This window comes from Callospermophilus lateralis, chromosome 13, assembly GCF_048772815.1.
Source record: "Callospermophilus lateralis isolate mCalLat2 chromosome 13, mCalLat2.hap1, whole genome shotgun sequence".
NCBI lineage: Eukaryota > Metazoa > Chordata > Mammalia > Rodentia > Sciuridae > Callospermophilus > Callospermophilus lateralis.
The window spans coordinates 71,034,180-71,059,549 of NC_135317.1; the positions used below are offsets into that span (position 1 = coordinate 71,034,180).

The 25,370-nt window shown below is 36.4% G+C and overlaps 1 protein-coding gene across 1 annotated transcript in view; it reads left to right on the forward strand.

Annotated features, from left to right (window-relative positions):
* Ints7 (integrator complex subunit 7) overlaps positions 1-25,370 on the forward strand; it is a 70,458-nt gene that overhangs the window by 42,253 nt on the left and 2,835 nt on the right. Inside the window, exons 10-19 of the mRNA XM_076831547.1 lie at positions 1,306-1,403; positions 5,024-5,263; positions 7,381-7,518; positions 8,572-8,778; positions 14,059-14,253; positions 14,794-14,897; positions 16,237-16,305; positions 17,966-18,098; positions 21,720-21,818; positions 23,074-23,259. Of these exons, the coding sequence (XP_076687662.1) occupies positions 1,306-1,403; positions 5,024-5,263; positions 7,381-7,518; positions 8,572-8,778; positions 14,059-14,253; positions 14,794-14,897; positions 16,237-16,305; positions 17,966-18,098; positions 21,720-21,818; positions 23,074-23,259 (1,469 nt within the window). The remainder of the gene's footprint in view (positions 1-1,305; positions 1,404-5,023; positions 5,264-7,380; positions 7,519-8,571; positions 8,779-14,058; positions 14,254-14,793; positions 14,898-16,236; positions 16,306-17,965; positions 18,099-21,719; positions 21,819-23,073; positions 23,260-25,370) is intronic.

A 25,370-nucleotide genomic window follows, 5' to 3' on the forward strand; every position in this document is an offset into this window, starting at 1 on the left:
CCCCAACCCCATAGTACCTGTATTTTTCTAGCACCACCACCTTCCTTGGTCTTTTTCACTATTTGCCAAGATCCTACACTAACTCAAGAAACATTTCTTAGCCAGGCACCATGGCTCATACCTGTAATCCCAGTGACTCAGGAGACTGAAACAGAAGGATGACAAGTTTGAGGCCAGCTCAGCAAATTAGTGAGAACTTCAGCAATTTAGACCTTGTCCTAAAATAAAAGTAATAATAATAAAAAGAATTGGGGCTGGGTACAGTGGCACATGCCTGTATCTCAGCAGCTTGGGAGGCCGAGGTAGGAGGATTGCGAGTTTGAAGCCAGCCTCAGCAATAGCAAGGTGCTAAGCAATTCAGTGAAACCGTGTCTCTAAATAAAATAGGGCTGGAGATGTGGCTCAGTAGTTGAGTGTCTCTGAGTTCAAACCCTGGTACCAAAAAAAAAAAAGGACTACAGATGTAACTCAGTGGTAAAGTGCTCCTGGATTCAATCCCCAGTACCAAACACAAAAACAAAAATATTTCATAAAATTTTATGTTGGTTCTGATTTGAATAACTTAAACCAATCTTATTTATGGCATAATAAAAATATCTTCTTCTATGTAATATATAAGACTGCTGTATGTTCTCAGATATCACATATAATGTAGTGTAAATACAATTAAAATTCATTTGTGATAATCTAGACCCTCCAGGGATATTGTAGCTGTATGGTAATGAAAAGATGCAGAGGTACTGCTAATATGTGAAGCACCTAAGGGGACGGTGTCGTGCCTTAAGGTCAGACTGGAAACATTAATAAGTTTGTGTAGAGTCACCATTACTTCATAAAAGTGGTTAATTTGTCAGAAACTGATAACTATTATATCTGAGGTGGAAGTGGACAATCTGCATAATTTATGTCTGATTAGGAAGATTAACATATACTGCATAGTTTTTCTATTCTTAGTATTTTCCTTAGCTAAGCTGGCAGTGCTATTTCAGTTTTGCTTTATTTGTAACTTTATGGGTTTAGCTCTTTGATTTAGTGTGTATATTTTTATAATCTTCAATGAAGTGGTAGAAAAAAAGAAGTCTGAAGATAGCCTTTACATCTCAAAAATGATTTTGCATATGCTTTTTCAAGGAGGATTAGCTTTACACATTTAAGCATTTTCTGTATCTTAGTCATATGTGTGTGTGTGTGTGTGTGTGTGAGAGAGAGAGAGAGAGAGAGAGAGAGAGAGAGAGAGAGAGAGAGAGAGGAGAAAGTGGAGATTGTCTACTTAATCACCCTAAAACTTAGTGCTTTTTTTCCTAGATCTTGTGGCATTGGAGCAAGATGCTGTCTTTGGCCTGGAATCCCTTCTGGTGCTTTGTAGTCAAGATGATAGTCCAGGTGCTCAGGCCATTTTAAAGGTGAAAATATCATTTAATATAATGCCTGTTTTCATTGCCTAAACTAGGGAGTGGCAGTCTTTCAGGAAAGGGTCAAATTATTTTAAGTTTCGTAAGGCCATACACTCTCTCATAGGTACTCAGTTCTGCCACTATAGGGCAAAATCTGCCATGGAAAAAATGTTTAAGGTGAGGAGAGGATATCTGTTCCAGTAAAATTTTATTTACATAAAATAGGCAGAAGACTAAGTTTGGCCAACAAACAAGTTTGTCAGCTCCTGGTTTAAACAAGCATTTGCCCTAGATCTTCACTTTGAAAACAGGCTTTTGATAGTCTTGGCCCATTTTGTTATCAGCTGTCAATATTAAGTTGTAATAGACACAAAAGATGGTCCTAGACACTGTAAAGTTAAATAGGCAGAACTCAGATTCTTAGAAATTTTAATCTGAGGTAACACTGATGAGGCCACAGTTTTAGTTAGATTTTTTGCTGCTATAGCCAGTACACCTTAAAAGAACAATGTAGAGGAGGAGAAGTTTATTCTGGCTCATGGTTTCAGAGGTCCAGTCCATAATGGTTGGTCAGCTCCATAGCTCTGGGCCCAAGGTGCTGTAGAACATTATGGCAGAAGGGCATAACAGAGGAAAGCTACTCATAACATGACAGCCAGGAAGCACATAGATAGTACTATACTCACCAAGAACAAAATATAAACCCCAAAGACACACCCCTAGTGACCCTTATCTCCAGCTACACCCTTTCTGCCTGTAGTTACCACCCAGTTACTCCATATCAGTGGGTTAATTCTGTAATTAGGTTACACCTCTCAGAGTCTATAAACATTTCAGCTTTTGAGGGACACTTCATAGCTAAACCATAATAAACACACAAAAAAGGATGAAATGACCATAGCCAAGCACGTTAATTAGTATTCATTAATTTTTTTTAATATAGAAGCCCTAATTTATAAGCAAAGGGAATAACCATTAAGAATTTTCACTTTTGGTCAGTGTGGTAGTGCACACCTGTAATCCCAGTGATCAGAAAGGCTGAGGCAGGAGGGGATTGCAAGTTCAAGAGCAGCCTAGGCAACTTAGTGAGACCATGTCTCAAAATAAAAAGGGATAAGGATGTAGCTCAATGGTAAAGCAACCAGTACTGCCAAAAAAAAAAAAAAAAGAATTTTCACTTTAAGTAAAAAAGTTATTTTAGATATGTTTTAGATTTTCAAAAGTGAAATGAAATACTGTTATTGGAGTGAAACATGAAATATAATCTGTGATGATGCAAAATTAGTAATTGAAAAAACATAGGTAATACAAGTAAAAGCTGTTAGATGTACATTGAAGAATATAAGAACTTTAGAACTTACATTGAAGAATATAAGAACTTTAAGTTACGGTTTGAAAGAGACATTAACTCATTTTGCATGTTAAGAAAAGGTGTGATGTGATCATAGGGATGAATACTAAAAATGGTAAAACCATTAATAATAGTTGATGTAGAGGTGGAGGAAGGAAATAGATAACATGTGTGTTTGACAGTTCATTCTGAGAGGATCTTTTCCTTAGAATCACAGTACATTTAAAACAAATTTTAAAGCAAAAAACAAATCCCTTTGAAGATTGTAGGTTTCCATAAAACATTGGACTTGACACAGTGGCATGGATAATTAAGAAAGGTCTCTTGTTAGAGGAGTTTCCCATCTGGAGGAGGATATTGACATTCATAAAAGGGACTATAGTACCAAGTCAAATACACCAAAATCTCTGGTGTATAAACAAAGGAACAATTCTAATGAGAGGACAAAGTTGGGAGTGAGATTATTTTAATGTAGAATATTAGAGAAGGCTTCAATGAGTTGATGTTATGAGTTGACCCTTGAAAGATAGATTCGAATTTTAGTAATTAAGGAAATTATTTGAGCCCAAGGGACCACTGTTACAAAAGACTTGAAAGCAGCAGTTCACCTGTTACATAGGAAGAATGGTGAGTAACCCATTGTGACTAGATGACATAATAGGAAATTGGAAAAGTAATTGTACACTTAACTTTTTTTCACTGTAACCAAAATACCCAACAAGAACAACTTAGAGCAGGAAAAGTCTGTTTTGGCTCATGGTTACAGAGGTTCAGTCCATGGTTGGCCAGTTCTTTTACTCCAAGCACTGAGGGAAGGCAGAACATGATGACAGAAGGGCATGGCAGAGGATAGCTGCTTGCTTCATGGTAGCCAGGAAGCAGAGAGAGAGAAAGAGCGCAAGGCTCCAGGGACAAAATGTAAACCCCAAATGCATGTATCTAATGGTTTATTTCCTCTAGCCACAAGCTACCTGCTTATAGTTACTAATCCAGCAAATGAATGAATCCACTGATTAGTTTACAGTTTTCATAATCTAATCATTTCCACTCTGAATATTCCTTCATTGCCTCACACATGAGCTTTTTTGGGCGTAGGTGCCTCATATCCAAACCATAACAAGCTAGATCATGGATAATATCAAATATCATGCTAAAAAACTTGGAATTGATTTTATAGATAGATAGTGAGGAGGTATTAGAATTTTAGAATAATAGATATGCTCTAACCTTTGTTATAATTGTTATTACTTGTTAGAGTGTCTATTATGTTGAAGGTCTTTGTATATATTCCTATATATTTCTTTTCATGAAATTTGTCTCCTTCTTATTAGAAAAATTAAGATTCAGAGAGATAAGTAACCTGATTAAAACTACCTAGCTAGTAAGGGCAAGATGAATTTCAGCCTTTTGTCACATGTTCCAAGCACCACACCAGTTGTGGATATTTATTAGAAACTTGACAAAAAAATCATTTGGCTATGAAAAAGTGAAAGGATTTCCATGGCTGGGATATTAGTGATATCATTAACTAGGCCTGAGAGAGAGAAACTCTAAAGCCCTCCCCTGTCTCCCATCAGTGGGATGAGAGTCACTGAGGGCATCTTTCTAAGATTGTAACACCAACATACACACTCGCATGCACATTAACTCATTAAGTTTGGGATAGGGATCTACAGTTTTATAATCTTCCTGGAAAATGCAGGCATAGGTAGTTTACAAACCTCACTTTTGATTCAGCTCTTGAAAAGTAGTAGCAGTACAATTATGTTGATGGTTGGCATATATTTACCTTCTCAGCATTATTCCTTATGATCTTATGATCTGCATCTTGTCTTTTTTTTTTTTTTTTTTTTTGAATGATCTTAGGTTGAAGTGAACGGTTGATAGATTGATATATAATCCTGACTTGTTACTTTAAATATGGTATACTTCGCAATCCCAATGTGGGATTTAGTGTGTCAGACATTTCTTATGAAGAAAAAGTTATGGGGCTGGGGATATGGCTCAAGCAGTAGCGTGCTTGCCTGGCATGTGTGCGGCCTGGGTTCGATCCTCAGCACCACATACAAACAAAGATGTTGTGTCCGCCAAAAACTAAAAAATAAATAATAAAAATTCTCTCTCTCTCTCTCTCTCTTTAAAAAAAAAGAAGAAGAAAAAGTTATGCCTGTAAAAAAACATTCCTCTTGATTTTTATCAATAATTTATACAAATTTCTTTATAGTTTTACTTAACTACATTCTAAGAGTAACCAGTCCACTTTCTTTTTGGTGTGCAGATTGCTCTAAATTGTATGGTGAAATTGGCCAAGGGCAGGCCCCATCTTAGCCAGTCAGTGGTTGAGACCTTGCTAACTCAGTTGCACAGTGCTCAGGATGCTTCCCGAATCCTGATGTGCCATTGCCTGGCAGCTATTGCCATGCAGCTGCCAGTGTTGGGCGATGGAATGCTTGGTGACCTCATGGAGCTCTACAAGGTGATCGGACGATCAGCCACAGACAAGCAACAGGAACTTCTGGTAAACAGCCTTTTTTTAAACCTTCTGGAATGACAAGATCTAGTCTAGGGGGGAATTAGTTTAATAAGTCAACTCTACTGATTGACTTTCCTTATGAAACAAATAGGTTAAAGTAATATCAAAGACTGAGAGTGTGCTGAAGTCAGTATAAAATGGGTACGATGAATTTTTTTAAATATTTTTTTTTTTTGTAGCTGTACACAATAACTTTTATTTATTTTTATGTGGTGTTGAGGATTGAACCCAGGGCCTTGCACATAGGAGACAAGCGCTCTACCACTGAGCCATAACCCCAGCCCTGACGATGAATTTTTTTGTACTGCAAATTGAACATCCCTAATCCAGAAATCCATAACCTGAACTCTTCTGAAATCTAAAACTTTGTAAGCAAAAACTGTTCAAAACTGCTTTAGAAGTTTCATATTTCAGAGTATTTCTAATTAAGGATGCTCAAACAGTAAAATCTATGCAAACATTCCAAAAAATGAAATACTTTTGGTCATAGGCATTTCAAATGAGGGAGACGCAAAGTGTATTTTCACTTTTGACATGGAAGCCATGTTTAGCTCAGATCTAAAATTACTTTCTTCCTAAACTCTGTCAGGTCAGCTTATTTTAGCCAAAGCCTTCAATCTTGTGTTTTTCTTTTATCACAAAGGATGAAATGAAAATGAATTTCTTACACAAATAAATAATAAACTAAACTATTTTGCACCTCAGAAAATATGTTAGAAATCTAATAATAACAATAAATTTACCCAAATTCCATTTTCCATTACAGGACCTGTACAGCTGTTTAGGATTCAAATTAGGCTTCTATAGACTTGGGATTAGGAAACTTGGGTGCTTGGAAAGCAACAGAAGCTGTAAAGGCTATATAAAATAATTTTTAGTTGAAAGTTCTCTGAGGCTTAGAGTAGGCTACATTCCGAAGAGTCATAAATTAAATGAGAGCTCTAAGAGGGCCACTCCATGTTGTTTCTCTTCACCTGAAGCTAGAACTTGGAAAAAAGCAATGACTTATTCATGCCTGTTTTATGTGTGATCCTCAAGGGACATTGAGTAAAAGACTGACCCCCATCTCATCATTTGCTATCAGAAAATGTTGCCCTGATGACTAAATGGAAGTAGTCATGGAAATGACACCATGCAGTTATCACAATGTGTTTAACAATATCTTCATTTGTATCAACAATAGGTAGTTGGTCACATTTATTTTCTATTGAAGTAGCATTTTTAAACTCAAGTTTTTTAATCCCTTTTTTATAAGTACTACTTGAAGGCAGGTTTTTTTTTTTTTGTTGTTGTTGTTGTTTATTTGTTCTGGTGGGTACCGGGAATTGAACTTAAGGACACTCAACCACTGAGCCACATCCCCGGCCCTATTTTGTATTTTATTTAGAGATGGGGTCTCACTGAGTTGCTTAGCACCTCACTTTTGCTGAGGCTGGCTTTGAACTCACATCCTTCTGTCTCAGTCTCCCAAATCACTGGGATTATAGGCGTGTGCCACAGTGCCTGGCAGAAGGCAGTTTTTAATTATGAAAAAAAATCTAAGGAATAATACAATAAAAGCTCTTGCATTCATCAGCTGGTTTAAGACAGAGTAAAACCCAGGAATCTATAGAAAGTATCACCAATACAGCTAAAGCACCCTAATAGCATCTCTCTTCTCTCAGAGGTAACCACCATCCTGAATTTGGTATTTATCATTCCTATGCATGATAAATGTATGTCCCTAAGTAATATGTAGTATTACTTTGTGTATTTTAACTATGTAAATGTTATACTACTGAAATCCTTTGCAGTTTTCTAATTTTGCTAATCATCTATATTGATAAGTATATCTATGCAATTCACTGACGTATGAGATCTCATTTTGTGATTGTATTTATCCTTATGAATGGACATTGTTTCTAATTATTTACTTTCATCAATAATGTTCTTAATGGAATCAGTTGTTCAGTGGCTTTAGAAAGAAATTCTAAAAATAAATGTCAGTGAAAAACAAATTTATTCTTTTTAAATGAACCCTAGTTCATTTTTTCCCTCTTGGGTAGGTTATCTGTGATACTGGACAAAATTATATGAATTTCTTACTTCTTGCTCAATGTTAGGTGAGTTTGGCTACTGTGATTTTTGTAGCCAGCCAGAAAGCATTATCTGCTGAAGTAAAGGCAGTAATTAAGCAGCAGCTTGAAAGTGTCTCCAATGGATGGACTGTGTACCGAATTGCCAGACAGGCTTCCCGAATGGTATGTATTCTTCCGAGTAACCAGGGTTGAGGGAAATGTCAAGTCATATATTGTATATCTTGTGATTATTAGTCATCAAAACTGAAAATAAAGGTTGAAGTAATTTTTACTCATAGGTTCTAAGAATGATGAAGAAAAGGACCGAAGTTTTAACCTTTCTCATAACAGAATGTTGTATTTGTTGTTGGTGTTTATCAGTGTTATGAGGAAATTAGAATCGAACTCTGGCTATAGATTGTTCATACTATTTTCATGTTCATACTACTTTCATGATGCCTACTCTTTCTGCCTCCTTTATCAGTATATTATCTTTCTTCCCTTTCTCTTCCCAACCTTATCATCCTTTAAAAGAAGCAGGAAAGTTGTGATATAGTGTACTTTTCTTAGTGATATGAAAAGTCCAACAATTTTTATTAACTTTCTTTGAGAAGAAATATAAAGGTTAAGTAGTACAGAAGTCTTTGGATCTAGGTTCAGAGACTTTGAGAAGCATTTGGCTGGGTGATTGAAGTATACTTTCTCAGATTTTAAACTGTTTCTCAAATGGGAGAGGAACACTATTGGCAGAATAATGTTCTTTGTTATAACAAACCACCCAAGCATCAAAGCATTGCAGGACATTGAGCATCCCTGACCCCCAGGCATTGAATGGTATTCACATTCCCCCCCTACAACTGCCCCTCCCCCTGGGGTTCCTTTTACTTCACAAAATAATAGCTCATTCAGAATGATATATATATATAGTAAGTATATATACTTTCTATATTTCTATTTCAGACTAAAAATCTTGTCTTGGATTATAGTTAATTGCATTTGTTTTCTCTTTGAAACTGGAACTGTTTTAGTAAAGAACTTAAGGCATATGTTACATAAAAGCAGCTCAGCATATTTTCTCTGAGGAAATATTCAGACTGAATCTCAAAAAAATTACATAATATGAGGAATGCTTATTCAAGCTTATCTAGAGTTTGGGTTTGTCTTTGACTTGCTGCATCAACTTCAAATGCAAGAACTTCATCATGTGCCCCTTCTATTACTTTCTTTCTTTTTCAGGGTAATCATGACATGGCCAGAGAGCTTTATCAGAGTTTGCTGACTCAGGTTGCCTCAGAACATTTCTACTTCTGGCTGAATAGTTTGAAGGAGTTCTCACATGCAGAACAGTGTCTTACTGGGTTGCAAGAGGAGAATTACAGTTCAGCACTTTCTTGCATTGCTGAGTCTTTAAAATTCTACCACAAAGGGATTGCCTCCTTAACAGTAAGTCTTTTTAATTTTCCCTTGGTGATAATGATTTGTGTGAGAATTCTCTCTATTTGGGTAGGTCATGGAAATAAACCTTAGCCCTGTCCCCTTTTTAAAATTCATAGATTGATGGAAGTGTATGTTCTGTTTTTATAAAATGTGAGGTACCACATGTAAAAGGATTACTGAATTTTCAGGGTAAATAGCATGGAGACAGAATCCCTCCTCTCTGGACTCCATTAATAAGATCTCAGCCTGACGCAGTACCACCATCAAACGTAAACTCCTAACCTCATCTCATACCTTGCAGTTAACTTGCTTAGTAAATAGACTTTTTTGCTTTCTTTTGTGACGCTAGGAATTGGACCCAGAGCCTATGCATGCTAGGCAAGCTCTCTTTCACTGAGCTGCATCCTCAGTGAGTTTCTTGCTTTATAGATAAAGAAGAAATTATCAAGGATTAGTGTGCCCCTTTTTACCTCTGTGTGATATCCAAATTAACAATTGGTCACCTGTAATTTTTATTTTCTCTGCCAAGAAAGTGTAAAGGTTGCAGAGAAGGAAAACCTTTAATATTTCTTGTTTTCTTGAAATTATATTCCTAAGTAAAACCTGTTCCTATTCCATAAAATGAGCATTTTCTGCATCAATGAAGGGCTTTTTCCACTTAAAAGTAAAGAGTTTATATAATCAACATTAATCATTTTTGAAGTATTGTTATACAACTTTAAAAATTACGTGTTGTAAGTGAGACAGGACCTTAAAACTTTGGTACCTATTTACACACATTTATAACATATATAAAATATTTTTTAATCATGGGCCATCCCAGAAGAAATACCTCAAAGGAGATCAAAGAATAAATAGACAATAAAGAGACTATGTTCAGACTACTGTGGGGCACATATTTCTTTGAAGTATCCTTTATGTTTTTACACTAGAACTGATTGACACCTATTTAAAAAGAATGTAGAGGCTCCCCTCCTTTCTCTCTCTCTCTTTTTTTTTTTAAGGCGATGCTGGGGATTGAACCCAGGGCCTCACTCATGCTTAGCTCACACCTTACCTTAAGCCTCCTCTCCATTTTAAAGGGTGGTGTCATCTATCATGATTCTGGGAATAGATTGTTGTTGGCTATATCAGGCTAATAAATGCTTCAGAATATTTGAGGTTATAATATTGGTTCAGATCAATAAAATTATTTCATTTTCTAGTTTATATGGGGCAGAAAATTGTTAATCATTCATTACATTAAATGATAAAAACAGAAGAGTGATACAGATAGAATTAATTTTATAGAAAGTTCTGCTGAATGTTTAATACTCTTTTAAATGATTTGTGAAGTATGTATATTTAATGAGGGTTGGCAATAATTAAGTACTGAATTCTGACATAGGAAGAAAGCACTTGATTCACAGACAGGATACCCTTAAGTCTCAGTTCTGCCATAAACACACTGCAACCTGAGAAAAGTTATTGGGCCTCAGATTTTCCCTTTTTAAAGTGTAGTTCTTTTATTCAGTAGATTATAAGAATTTTCTATATACCAAACACAGTGCTTTGAAGATTTAAAAAAGAAAGAAAAGAAACAGGAGCCTGGCACTCATGCCTATAATTCCACCTTCTCTGGAGGCTGAGGCAGGAAGATCATTTGAGGCCAGCCTGGGCAACATAATGAGACCCCCCCCATAGTGGGTTGATCAGGTGTTAAAGAAATTATTTTCCACTTCAGAATTGTCTAGAGGAGAAGGCAGTAGGATCCCTAGAGTCCTTGGAAAATTCCCACATTTCTGGTTATTCTATACTCTCAGGGTTTTTTGAAAATTGTTCTTTTATCTGTTCACTTGACAAGTGAGAAGTTTTTTGAGTAGTTTTCTGAGTTCATATGAACATGGACTTCATTTGCTTCCTGATATAAACTATCACAATCTGAGATTGTACAAGGTACTCCTTAAGAGGAGGCTTAAGGTAAGGTGTGATTTATCTGAAGCAGCTTTTCACCTGCTTCAGATAAATCACAGGTCAAAATTCTGTGCTTATGGGAACCCCATAGCAACATTGGGTGTTTAATTTCCCAACATAATGATTAATAATAGAGTTGTCTGGCTTCTTAGAAATAAAATTATAGTTGGTGGAGTATGGCTGTAACCCTGGCTTCTCTGGAGGCTGATGCAGAAAGATCGCAGTTCAAGACCAACCTAGGCTAACTTGGTAAGACCTTGACTTATAATAAAACACAAAAAGGACTGGGTATGTAGCTTAGCAGTAAAGTGCCCTGAGTTCAATACATCAAAAAGGAAAGGAAGGGGAAAGGAAAATTATAAAAAGTCTTTGGGGGATGGGGGTCTGGCTCAGTGGTAGAGCACTTGCCTTGCATGCACGCAGCCCTAGGTTTGATCTCCAGCACTGCAAAATAAATAAATGAATAAAATAAAGTAGTCAAATACATAGAAACAGAAAGTAGAATTGTGGTTACTCTTGGGTTGGGAGCAGGGAAAGGGAGATTATGAGTATAGAATTTTCAGTTCTGCATGATGAAGAAGTTCCGTAGATATTTTATGACAATATGAATATACTCAGTATATACCTAAAGATGGTTAAGATGGTGAATTTTACTGGGCGTGGTGATGCACACCTGCAATCCCAGCAGATCAGGCAGGTGGATCTCGAGTTCAAAGCCAGCCTCAGCAACTTAGGCCCTAAGCAACTCAGCAAGACCCTATCTCTAAATAAAATACAAAAAGGGCTGGGGATGTGGCTCAGTGGTTAAGTGCCCATGGGCTCAATCCCCCATACCAAACAAAAAAACAGGTGAATTTTATGTTAATGTGATTGTTACATGTATTTTTTTTTTAATGAACTTATCAGGTTATTTTCTTTTTACCCTCATTATTTTCTTTAGCTAGCTTCATTTAGAAAATACGCCATATTCTATAAATCAGAAATTCAGTGAAATAGCATTATAGCACATTTAAGATAATTTAACTCTGTATGTTTAATCAAAAGTGGGGAAAAAGACACAAAGAAGAAAAATAACAAATAATAGGATAGGAAAAGAGGGATTTAGATAATGGGTACAGTTCTGCCAGCCATTCTTCTTAGCCCAGAGTGAATATGAGAAGATGATCATTGTTTCTTTGCCTGGCTGTGTTGAACTGAATGAAATAATTCCTTCCTGGGGAAGGTTTGGGATAATTCTGACTATAACAGTGCTTGTTTTATCTGCTGTTTAAGTTTTAGCCCTAGTGTAAAGGAAAGTAAATGATATTTCTTTTATTTCCTTTCAGCCTTACTCATAGTTCTGTAGTCTAAATTTTAAAGTCTTTGACCTCTGACAAACTATATTTTCTGTGTTCTTTTTGAACATTTGTTCTATATCTAACATTGCTTTCCTTCAGTATGACATGATCCAAGATGGAACATCACTTTCAAGGTTATCATCAATCAAATGTTTCTTGTTAGAAATAAATCCAGAGTAGCAGACAAATCTTTCTCGCTATGACTGTGCCTTGCTTATCTTTCAGTTTTATGATGCATGTTAGAACAATATTACCAGTGTTTTTTGTCTGGTAAGATGGTCCGTACTGTATTTATATTACAGTATCATAGTATGCCTGTCCCTTCTAAAGTTGTTGACAAGCAGTAAATTTAAAATAGCCAGTAGGTGCTAGGGCAGAGAAGGCAGAGCAAATATGTCTTTTTACAAGAGCAAATCAGAACTCATTTAAGAAATTAAAAACAATTGAAAGGGTCTCATTAATACTTTAATATGTACTGTTTCATAATTAGAACAAAATATTACAAAGGTTGAAGACCACAAAGAAAATATACTGAGTATAGTTATTACCTCTACTTAATAGGAAATGTTTCATCAAGGGCCTTGGCAGTTTGAGAAGGATATCAGGTGAGTGTACACTCTTATAAGGAATGTAGGGAGTAGCTTCTTATTTTGTAGAGTAAAACATGACTTATCACTTAATATAATTCATATTTGACACCAGAAGTACATTAAAGTCAATATGTGATACTTGGCCAAATGGATAATATTGTAACTGATTCCTAGAACCCCTGAAATGCATGTCTGACTCTCCTGCTAACAAAGTAGTATGAGTAGTCTAAGAAACAGCATCAGCAAGTTTTAAGATCATATCATAGAGGAAGATTAATTTCTCCATGCCTCCCTTTATTGTTAAATTAGCATATTCTTAGTATGTGCCTTTTGTTGAAAACAGCTAAGTTCTCCACTTGAACATTTGCTAAATAAATGAAGTAATTATCTTAGTTCTCTTTTCATGCTGGTTTGACTTATCCTTCCCACCCCACCCACCCCCGCCCCATACCTAGCTAATGCTACTCTTTGCTATCCAAGACTTACCCCTTTCACCCCTCTATCCTCATTGAAACTTATTTGTGTGTAATAACCTATTCTTTCTTGGTGGCCTCTCAGGGTCTCTCAAGTGTCCACTTAGAAACTTTTTAAATTAATGTGGGTTTGAAGGCAGTCTTGAGGCAATTTTGTGCTTTTTTTTTAACAGTAACTGTCTAGAAATATTTCTCTGTCCTTATCTTTCTTTTTCTTCCTGCCCAACTTTTCAAGACTATATTAATGATTCCAGTGATGAGAATTTCAGATTAGAAAGGGAGAAAGGTGATAAAGGACCTTGGAAAAATAGTAATGTCATTCAATCATCTCTAAAATGATGTCTTAATTGATAACGATCTAGCAAGCCCACAGGTTGTGGGGTGTCTGTGAATATAAGAAGGAAGGAGCTGTTGTAAGTTGATAGAACATGAAGAGCTGATACTAATAACAAGTTTTTCTTTCTAATATTATATAATTCTCTATATAAAATTTAGGTGTTTATCCATCAGTGTTATAACTATTGCACTTGTGAATAAAATGACAAATATAGTCATCTTTGGTATTCAGGAAGATTGGTTCCTTAACCCTCTGCATATACCACAATCTACAGATACTCAAATCCCTTGAATAAAATAGCATTTGCGTGTAACCTAGGCACATCCTCATTTTAAATTATCTCTAGATTACTTATAATACCTACTACAATTTAAATGCTATGTAGTTAGTTGTTATACTATGTTGATTAGGGAATAAAGACAAGAAAAATTAGTCTATAATGTCATTATAGATGCAATTTGTTTTCCAGATATTTTTAACCAAGCTTGTTGAATCACAGACACAGAATCCGCAGATTCAGAAGACCAACTCTAATTAGTGCTGCCCCATCTCCCTGTTGTGTTTACTTTGCCATAAATATCTCTTTTTTATTCCAGGCTGCCAGTACACCACTGAATCCTTTAAGTTTTCAGTGTGAATTTGTAAAACTCAGGATTGACCTTCTACAAGCCTTCTCTCAACTCATCTGCACTTGTAATAGCCTAAAAACAAGCCCCCCACCTGCGATTGCCACAACAATTGCCATGACCTTAGGAAATGACCTTCAGAGATGTGGTCGAATCTCCAATCAGGCAGGTGTTAACTCTGCGTTCAGTGCAGTTTTTATTTTCTTGATGTTTTTTAAACTATGAGATAAAAAGTTCTGAAAGGGAAAATCAGAAGTTTGACTCAGACATTGTGTCAAATGCTTATTAACTCATCTTTCTTGCCATATAGACTAATTTGTTATTAGAGCAACAAAGTGATCAATGATGTCTCATTGGGTTCTATATAATTATATAAAGAGAATGGAATTGTATTTTAAAGAAACTTTGAAATGTTTTTGAAAATTATTTTAGTAGAATTTGAAGGTAAAATGTTAATGTTTGTATTTCTATATATTATATAGAAATCATAATCTTATCAACATTTGTAGTTTCATTTGTTATATATGTTGATTTTATTTAACAAAGTTTATGAAAACAAATGGAATGATAAGAGTAATTTTCCTTGAAAATTTGTCTGAGAATTTTTATCTAAGAATGGGTTTTTTTAGGTTTTCATTTTTGTATTGTTTATGCAATAAGAGTAGCATGTTTGTTTGTCATATTGATTTTTTTCCTTTTTTACAGATGAAACAGTCCATGGAAGAATTCCGAAGTCTTGCCTCCAGATATGCGGATCTTTATCAGGCATCTTTTGATGCTGACTCTGCAACTTTGAGGAATGTAGAACTGTATCCTAAGCTTGATCATCTTGTATTTCTTGTTTTGGGGAAGTATTCTTTTTAAACGTAGACTAAATACTTCAGCAGTGCCTGTACACAAAATCTACATTAGATAGCCCTCAAATTTCTTATAATTAATAACTTCTCCCTGTGAATATAAACAGAATAATTATACTTTTTAACTTAAGCCAGACTTTAAAAAAAAAAAAAAAAGTGGTGGCTCAGTGGTCTTCTCTCTCTACTTTCAGGAAGAGAATATCCAAAGCCTGAGTCTTGCCCAGCATAGTGGCATACTCCTATAGTTCCAGCTACTTAGGAGGCTGAGGCAGGAGGATCACCTGGACCCAGGAGTTGGAGGCTAGCCTAGGCAACATAGCAAGACCCCATCTACATTAAAAATAATAATAATAAACAACCTCAGTCCTACCAGTGTGGTGTATACCTTGTGCCCACTTGAGTTCCAGCAGTACATTTTGCCACTAGAGAACATTTTCTGTTTCACCTCAACTTTCTTCATGGCTAGTTCTCATCACCTTTATCAATGATCTAGTCAGTAGTTTTAATCATAACTTTTGTTTCCTAAATCCTCTTTACATTTTTAATTCTTCTTCTTTCCCCCTCCCCCCACCACCCAGCAGTACTACTAGCACTAGGGAATCAATTCAGAACTCATGCATTCTAGACCTACCAGTGTTCTACCAGTGAGTCATATCCCCAGCCTTCCATGTTTTCTTATTAAGAACTTCAAATCATTTTTGAAAGGAGGAAAAAAAAATTATATTAAGTTGTAAGACTTGCCAATCAATAGTTCTTGACATTTTTAGTTTATTGATGAAACCCTAATGGATACTATGAATCCTCTGCCCTTACAAAATGCATATCATACCTCAAAATTTACATATAATTTCAAGGGAATTGACAGACCCCTTGAGTCCTAGCTGAGGAATCATGAAGTTAAAAGTCTACAGACCATTGCTTTCTTTCTTTAAAAAAAAAAAAAACACGTAGCAATGAAACATTTTTTGTTTTCTTGTTTGTTTCAAATTCTTGTGAAGAACCTGGTTATCTAAGACAGATAAAAGTAGTTGCTGTGAATTATCAGGTCTGTTTTGCCTGGTCCCCTTTTCCACTTTATACACATCTGAAATACCCTTTCTGGAACAGAGTTTGACAGCTGCTAGGACAAGCAGTATATCTTAGAAGAAACAGAGCCACAGATCATTTGAGTGCATAACATTATAATTTCACTAAAAACACAATCCTCATCTTGACTCTTTTGAGTGTTCAGATACTATAAAATCCATAGTGGGTTTCTCTGTTTTCATATTTAACCTTAACAATAACCTAGACAGCAGCAGAGCTGTTTACTGATATCTCATGCCATAGAGGCCCTGATTTTGGATCCAGAATCAGCAAGGTAATTCTAATAGTAGTTTACATTACAAAACACTTTTATATATTTTATTTTTCCTAATCATTACCACAGTATTTCAGAAAGGAAATTAAAGACAAAAAACAAAACAGGAAGAATTCTTCCAACATTTGCCCAGGGTCACATAGCTAGTGACCATACATAAATTTCCATTGTATACTTAAATCTGCTTCCTGTCACCTGGACTTAAATAACTGGGAAGGAGTTCTTTGTATATGAACATTCCTTCTTGTTTAACTACATTCTTGTATAACTATAAACTGAGTTAATACAATTAAACTTGAACTTGAAATTTTTTATTTTTTGATTTCCTAAACCAAAAGAAATTCCTGATTTTACTTTATTAAAATTCTTCTCTTCTTTAATAACTAATCTCATATTTAAAATAATTATTTTTATTAAAGAACAATGCATTGTGGTCCTCCCCGCCCCCGGGAGTATTCTACCTTAGAATATACATTTCCTTGTTTATAATTTGAATGTAGTAAGACCTGAGATTTCAGAATCAGCTTCTTCAAAGAGAATGTCATCAAGAAAGCAACTTAAACTTCTGTACCCTAAAGTTTTATTTCAGGGCAATTCTGAGATCTTTACTGTCTGTTTTAAAATGTTAATCACTTTCCAATACGGTCACTTGGCTATTTTTTTTTCCATCTACCCAATCCATCTTAATATCTTCATTTCTTGTCTTAACGGAACTTAAAATATAGGACTGCAGAAAAGAGAGCGTTGGACCTAGGCAAATATTAATGTGAACCCTTTTCTGTATGACATGTTTACTCTCATTGAAGCTACATATATACAAACTGTGGGTAGAGAATGATCCCTGTTTCCCAGAGTGGTTATGAAATCACCTATGTAAAATGTCTGGTGAAGTGCCTTGCACATAGTAGGCAGTAAAAGGATATAAGAGTATAATACCAGTGCTATACCCAACATATTTAAATTACTGTATTGCATTTTTCAATCAGTCCTCTCAAAGTTTAGTTAGGATGCAAGGGTTTTACCTTCTCAGAAACAGTTTCAGAAATGTGTGGTGTTTGAAGCAATAGAAGAAAAAGGAAGGAACTTTTTAAACGTTGTCCAGCATGCTCTGTATACCAGCTCTTCCCTGCACATTTCTGTGCATTTTATTTCCAGGCTTTGGTTCATAGCATCTCCCCAGCCATGTATGCCCCAGTACTTTACATCTTTCCAAATATTCGTCCTGCTTCACCTAGTGATTTGTTCAAGAGCAGTCTTTCCTATGGCACTCTTCAGCTGTCTCTATATTCTGATCTGTTATTCATGTATCTAATTGCTAATTTAACACTTATCAGCTGGCTTTATTGATAGTTTCCTTTTCAGATACCCTGTGTTTCTTTTGCCTCATGGCAGTGACAAGTTTAGATACTTTTATACTGCCTAACAACCAGAGTGGTTAATTACACCATTTTTAAATCAGATCTGGGTTGAAATCCCAGCTCGCTACCTACTAGTTAGATGAATATAGGTATATTAACCTCTCCAAGCCTCAGTTTCCTTATCTGTAAATGGAAATTATTTCTTTGTTTTAAAAATTAAATGGGAATATATGGAAAGCCTGGCACATTTAGGCATTGAAAGAATTACCATTTTGGTTGATTGATACTGATCTTTATTTTAGTTTCCAGGAATATGGATCTAGTGGAACAGCCAATGCTGATAGTGAATATGAAAGAAGAATGATGTCTGTGTATAATCATGTCTTGGAGGAGGTGGAATCGCTCAATAGGAAATACACCCCTGTTTCTTATATGGCAAGTATTGCTTGTTTTATTGAGTTTTTATTTGCTGACTTTTTATTATGGAAAGCTGGGTTTTTTGATCCATCCTGACACTTGTAACTGTGTGAACTCAACAAATTAACCTCTGTGCTTGTCTCCTTACCTGTGGAACAGGGTTAGTACAGTACCTACTTAATGGCATTGTTGTGACAGCACTTAGCGCATCTCTAGCTGCTGCATACCCACATTAAACATGTAAAGTCTGCTCTACCTGAATGTAGACCAAAAAAAAGAAAATTTTTTTTTTTCTTAAAATGTAACTGAAGTTGCAATAGCTCTTAACCTTGGCTACAAATTAGGGTCATTGTGGGAGCTTTCAAAAAAATACAGCAATATCCAGGCCCTACCCCAGACCAGTCAAGTCTGAAATGAGGCCCATACATTAGTGTATACAGTATCCAATTTAGAACAGTTCCAACTTACACATTTTGGACATTATGATGGTGCTAAGTGATTTGTATTCAGGAATGAATGAGTCTTCATACAACCTTTCAGTTTTTCACTTTCAGTACAAGTAGTCAACAAATTACATGAAATATTTAACACTTTACTATGAAGCTGATTTTATAATATTTATTCAATATTTTATTATAAAGCATGCTTTGTATTAGATGATTTTGCCCAAATCAAGGCTACTATAAGTGTTCTGAGTACTTTTAAGGTAAATTATGTATGGTGTCCAGTAGGGTAGGTGGATTAAGTGCATTTTTTGACCTTTGATATTTTCAATTTATGACGGGTTTACGGAACATAATCCCATTATAAGTTGTGCAACATCTGCACTTTTAGAAGCTTCCAGGTGATTCTCTCATGCTACCAGAATTGAGAACCACTGGCCAATTGAAACAGAAAAAAACTACACTTGTTTTCTTTCCTTTGTGCGCGCGCGCGCGTGTGTGTGTGTGTGTGTGTGTGTGTGTGCGCGTGCGCGCGCCTGCGTGTACCACTGGGAATTGAACCCAGGTGTGCTCCACCACTGAGCTACATCCCTAGCCCTTTTTATTTTTTGAGACAGGGTCTCCCTAAATTGCCGAGTCTGCCCTTGAACTTGGAATCCTTCTTTCTCAGCCTCTCAAATAGCTGGGATTATAGACATGCACCACTGCAGGCTGGGTTTATTTTCTGACTGGCAGTAAATCAGTTCCTGCCAGGTGATGACATTCATGTATTTTAATAGATATACTCTTTGAACTGAATCTCTGCTGCTTTAACATTGTTGCACTAACTACTTTTTAAATCTTTTCCCTTGACTTCCCAGTTGTAGGGTAGACTAACAAACTCTCATATTTTCTACTCCTTGTCTGACTATTCACCAGAATCTCAGCTCAGACTTCTGTAACAGAATATCACACATTGGCTAGTTTAAAGAGCATTTTATTTCTCATAGTTCTGGAAGCTAGGAAGTCTAAGATCAAAGTGCCAGCAGTCAGTGCCTGGTGAGGGTCTCTCCCTGACTTGCAGGTGGCCATCTTCTTACTATGTTCACATGGTTGAAAAAGAGAGTGTACTTTGGCCTCTTTTCCTTTTCTTTAAGGACACAAATCCCATATTGGCAGCCTCTCTAAATACTATCATTTTGGTGGTTAGGGTTTCAATTAATTTGAGGGAACATAGTCAATCCATAACAGCCAGCCTCTGACTGTACACTTTGGACAGTTTCTCTTCTCCTGCTCACATGTTAGATGCTTGTATTCCCTGTAGCCCTTTCCTGATTTCTGCCCTTTTTATACTCTTACCCTTTGTTAAGTGTCTTAGAAGAAATTGGAAGGATATGTCCTTCATTAAGGAGTTAGTTTAGATTTAAGGATAAATGCTTTCCTTGACATAATTCTTTTCTTGTAAAGTTATTAATAGTATTTGCTGAACTGATAAGTGTTTGACACTGAGATTCTTTGCTGAGAGAGGTGATAAAGACTATCTTTGAAAAAAATCCACACGTCTTTGTGAGGAGTGATCATTTTGATACTCCCTGAGCATCACCTGAAGGAATTAAGTAGATGCCAAACAATAAATCCACTTTGATGGAGCTGATTCTGCTGACTATAATGGAGAGATGAGAAACTACTCCCTAGGAGGAGATATAATATGGAGCAAAGAACCCTCTGTTTATTCAAAACTACATTCAGATTCTTGTGCTGTCTTTCAGTAGCTCTGTAACATCCTTTTGTATGAAGTACAGAAAAAATAACCAACCTTATAAGATTTCTGTAAAGTTTAACATAAATAATGCATATTATCTACCATAGGGCCTGGAGTATAAGGAGTACTTAATCAATATTAATTTTTTTTCTCTCTTTCCAGATTGTATTTCTTACACTTGATACTTTGTGATACTCAAATAATTTAGGGCTGGGATTGTGTCTCAGTGGTAGAGTGCTCCTCTAGCACGGGCGGGACCTGGGTTCGATCCTCAGCACCACATAAAAATAAAGGCATTGTGTTGTGTCCATCTACACGTAAAAAATAAATATTTAAAAAAATAGTTTAAACTATCCTAGGAATAGAAAAAGACATAGGGCCTTCCCTTAGATTTTGACTGGGTGCAGTGGCACATGCCCTGAATACTAGCAGCTTAGGAGACTGAGGCAGGAGGATCATTGAGTTCAAAGCCAGCCTCAACAATTTAGTGAAGCCCTAAGCTACTCAGCAAGACACTGTCTCTAAATAAAATATAAAAAAGGGCTGGGGATGTGTTTCAATGGTTAAGTGGCCTGGATTCAATCCCTGGTACCAAAAAAGAAAGAAAGATTTTATAAACAAATTATAGTATGTGTTCTGTATAAGGCGGCGATGTAGCACAAAAGAGAAAATGAGTTTGCTTCAAGTTTGGTAATCAAACCCTAGGTTTGATTACCAACACTGCAAAAAGAAGAAAGAAATTTATGTAAAAGGATTGATAATGGGCTGGGGTTATGGCTAAGTGGTAGAGCACTTGCCTAGCACATGTGGGACACTGGGTTCAATTCTGAGCACCACATATGAATAAATAAAATAAAGGTCCATTGACAACTAAAAAAAAAATGTTTAAAAAATAGTCATCTTTAATCTGAACCCTGGCAAATTTCCACAATTGCTTACTTTCTGGAGATCCATGGCCTCTGTGACAGAAAAGCCACCTAGTGGAGATGGAATGAAAAAATGAGCCAGTTCAAAGCTAAGGTTCTGCATGGGATCCGGTGTCAGTCTTTGGGTGGGTGTATACTGCTCTGGCTTTTTTGCCATACTTTTTGTCATACTCTGCCATATGAAACTCTGGCTTAGTGTCTCAAATAATTGTGTAATAATATGGCTGTAGGTGCTATAGGAACATGAAATTTGCCTAATGCTTGGCCTTGAAGAATAGGGATTTTTCTCCCTTCTGTCATTTCTTATTGAATATAGTTCAAAATAAAGTAGAATCTGTAATTGTACTCCTTGACATGAACAATTGAATAGATATACACAGTTTCTGGATGTTATACCTATTTCCTGATTGCTATGTATTTTTAATGTTCTCTGTATGAGCATTTGCAATTTTAAACTTCTTCATGAATGTACCATTTGTTGATGAAATTTGAAACTTATTTTCAGTTGATTTTCTTTTCTTCCCCCCAGCATACAGCATGCCTCTGCAATGCCATCATCGCTTTGCTGAAAGTTCCCCTTTCATTTCAGAGATATTTTTTCCAGAAACTGCAGTCTACCAGCATCAAGGTAAGTTAGGGAGAATACTAAGGTTAATATAGGTCAAAAATCCAATGGGATGTAGCTACATTTCAGTATGTTAACTTTGGTTTTGATAAAATTTGTAGCCTTTTTAATTTTTCCCTTTCCCTTCCTTTAGCAAGGATTTGGAGAAGAGAATGGGATTTGAGAGTTAATCCTCCTTCTCCCTTCTTAGCTGTTGGTACCAAATACAGTGAGACAGGCATTTGGGTAACTGGAGCCTATCCCTTGACTCCTACCTCCAGGCATAAGTTAGTGATTTTCATCAGAGTTGCCTACTAGGATCTTGATCTGAGTCTTAACATCTGATCAGTCTGTTCAGACCTAACTTAAACCAAATCAAGTCCAGTAAAACATCACCATCACTGGTTCTACCTTCAAATCTCTTTTGCCTTTGAATAACGGCTTTTGGGAAACAGGACAATGAGTAGAGTTAGTATTTCTTAAATATTTAAACTATTCAAAATTCAAAAACTTTTTTTTAAAGTGTGTGTGTGTGTGTGTGTGTGTGTATGTGTGTGTGTACCCCATTCCTGCCCTTCACTGAGCAAGACCCATATGCTCCCTCAGACGCCAGTACAGTTCATCTAAATGAAAGCATGCTACATGTGAAAGAATGCTACACGTGTACATATATACAGCATTAACATATATACATACATATATACAACATTAATATACAGTGATCAGAAAAAGGGGTTGAACCAGCTGTGTTCTGCCACTGGACTATATCTCCAACCCTTTTGATTTTGAGACAGGGTCTTTCTAAGTTGCCCAAGCTGATCTTGAACTTGGAATCCTCCTGTCTTAGCCTAACAAGTTGCTGGGATCACAAGTGAGCACCACCATGCCAGCTCAAAAGCTATTGAAGAGCAAAGAGCAGCTCGACATGAAAATTTACATAGTTCATTTCCCTACTGGAAGTGGTTCATTGTCAAAAAAAAAAAAAAAAAGTCACACCCCAAACTTTGGCAGAACAGTGCCATTGCTATCCTGTAATCCTCTGTTACTATCAAACAAAACTGAGATTTGAGATGAAAAAACTTGGTGGTTTTTAAAAGGAGCATGAGAGGTAAGGAAGCTAGACTTTGAAGGTACTTCTCCTGGTTGTGCCAACACAGTTCACAGGGGTAGAAGGATGCGTGTGTGAATGTACTAACCTGTCACCAGTGATCAGCACAGACATGTTTGTGGGAAGAAAGCTTGCTGGTTGTTGGCATTTATTTTAATGTTCACATTTCAGCTTGCTCTGTCGCCATCCCCCCGGAACCCTGCAGAACCTATTGCTGTCCAGAATAATCAACAGCTGGCACTAAAGGTAGAAGGAGTGGTTCAGCATGGATCTAAACCAGGACTCTTCCGCAAAATTCAGTCTGTCTGTCTGAATGTTTCTTCCACACTACAAAGTAAATCTGGTCAAGACTACAAGGTAATTTAGAAAAGAGGCAGAATTATGATGCAGATTTTACCAACTCACTAATGAGAATTTTTCATGGTCAAATAGATTGCAGTTACAGCTCCAAAGGAATCAGATGAATATAAAAGCATATATTGGGGGTTTGAGGAGACTGTTAACCAATGCTTTTCTTTTACCTGTCTGAGCCAGTTAATAACGAGAGAAAGCATCCAAGCAGGCAGAGATCAAAATATGAGTTTGATTACTGTTAGAGCTGTGGGAAAACCTGACTCAGGTGCCTGGCAGTGATTTTTCAATCTTGTACCTCTGGTTAAATTATCCCACCTAGCCTCAACCTGAGTCCCTATACCCCATTCCTGCCCTTCACTGAGCAAGACCCATATGCTCCCTCAGAGGCCAATACAGTTCATCTAAATGAAAGCATGCTACATGTGAAAGAATGCTACATGTGTGTATATATATATACAGCATTAGCATACAGTGATCAGAAAAAGTCAAGTCTTTTTTTTTAAGGGTGTTTGCTACCTTCAGAAGTCACAAGGTAGGTAAGTATTAAACAAAACCAGGTTTATATTGCTGGTGAGAGCTAGGATGTTGAATGTGTGCCTACTAATTATCAGTGTTTCTTCTTTTGGTAGTAGGGATTAAACCCAGAGTGGCTCTACCTCTGAGCTGCATCCTTAGCCCTTTTTTTGCTTTTTGAGACAGGATCTCAGTAAGTTCCATAGGCTGGCCTTGAACTTTCAGTCCTCCTGAGCAACTAGAATTATAGGCTGGTGCTACCACACCGAGCAGTGTTCCCTTTTAAGACATCTCTTTCCTTTTCCTTAATGATTTATCCATAAGGGTAAACAGCAAGTGGGTCAAGGGAACAAATCTACTGTAGTTGTACTAGCAAAGTTGCCCAGATTAGTTGTATCCAGGTTTATTGTAGCATGTTTGAACTAAGATCCTCATGGCAAGGAAGAGAGGGGTATCAGTGACGGTATTTTAAAAAGAGCATTTCATTTTCTTAGGTAGTTTGTGGCTAAAAAATGAAGTCAAGGACTGGTTTAAGCCATTATTACTTTCTTTGGTACCTCTTACTCTGGCACTCTGTCTACTCCTGTAAGGCTCAGCCTTCCTATCTTTTCCTCTCTTTTGATTCATGACCCAAAGTACAGTGCCTTAAGTCACCAGTAAGTAAATATTTAAATATTTGGTGAATGATTAAAAAAAAAAATCTTTACTCTGTAGACTGTATTTAGAGTACAGCTGTTACAGCTGAGTAATCTTAACTGTCACAGAAGATTGTAATGAGAGTTTACATAGTTTATGGTAGTCTGCAGGTCTGACCTCACTTTGGATTTGAAACAAGTAACAAACTACAAATCACTTTTTTGCTTATGTATAATAATTTTCTCTATTATTGACTTAGCTCACAAGAAGCATTGTTTAAAGTCAGCATAAAGCTGTGTTAGTTCATGATTACCTTTCAGTTTTAATTGCAATTAAAATGATTCCAACTTAAAATGAAGTCATCCGTAAGATTGATCAGATCTCCTAGGCCTATTTCTGGTGCTTTTAAGGAAGTTCTTTGGTGGGCCTGTTACTTTAGGAAAATAAAAACCCTACAAAATCCAGTCATGGTGGCATATACCTGTATATGTATTGTCCCTACGTAAATACAAGGATGATAGGAAATTTAGGGTAGAAAACTGGCCTTTGCTGAGGGATTGTTTTCAGTTATAGTACTCTGTCATTCTAATATTCTATCAAAAAAGGAACAAGATTGCCTATTTTCTTATTCTCATATTTGAAATAGAATTGACAGGTATGTTTCATATAGTCAGCAGTTGGCACAGCAACTCAGGAGGCTGAGACAAAAGGATCACATGTTTAAGGATAGCCCCAGCAACTTAGTGAGACCTTGTCTCAAAATAAAAAGGGTTGGGATCTCACCCATGTCCCTCGTGGACGATGGAATTTGGGTTTCCTCTGCACGATGCGGACTGGCTACAAAATAAAGCTAAGAAAAGAAGTCAGCGAAAAAACAACACTGAGCAGAAAGTAAATTTTAGAAAGTGAAAGCGGAGGCTCTTCGACTTTAGGGATGGAACTTCCACACTGGGAAGAGAGAGAGA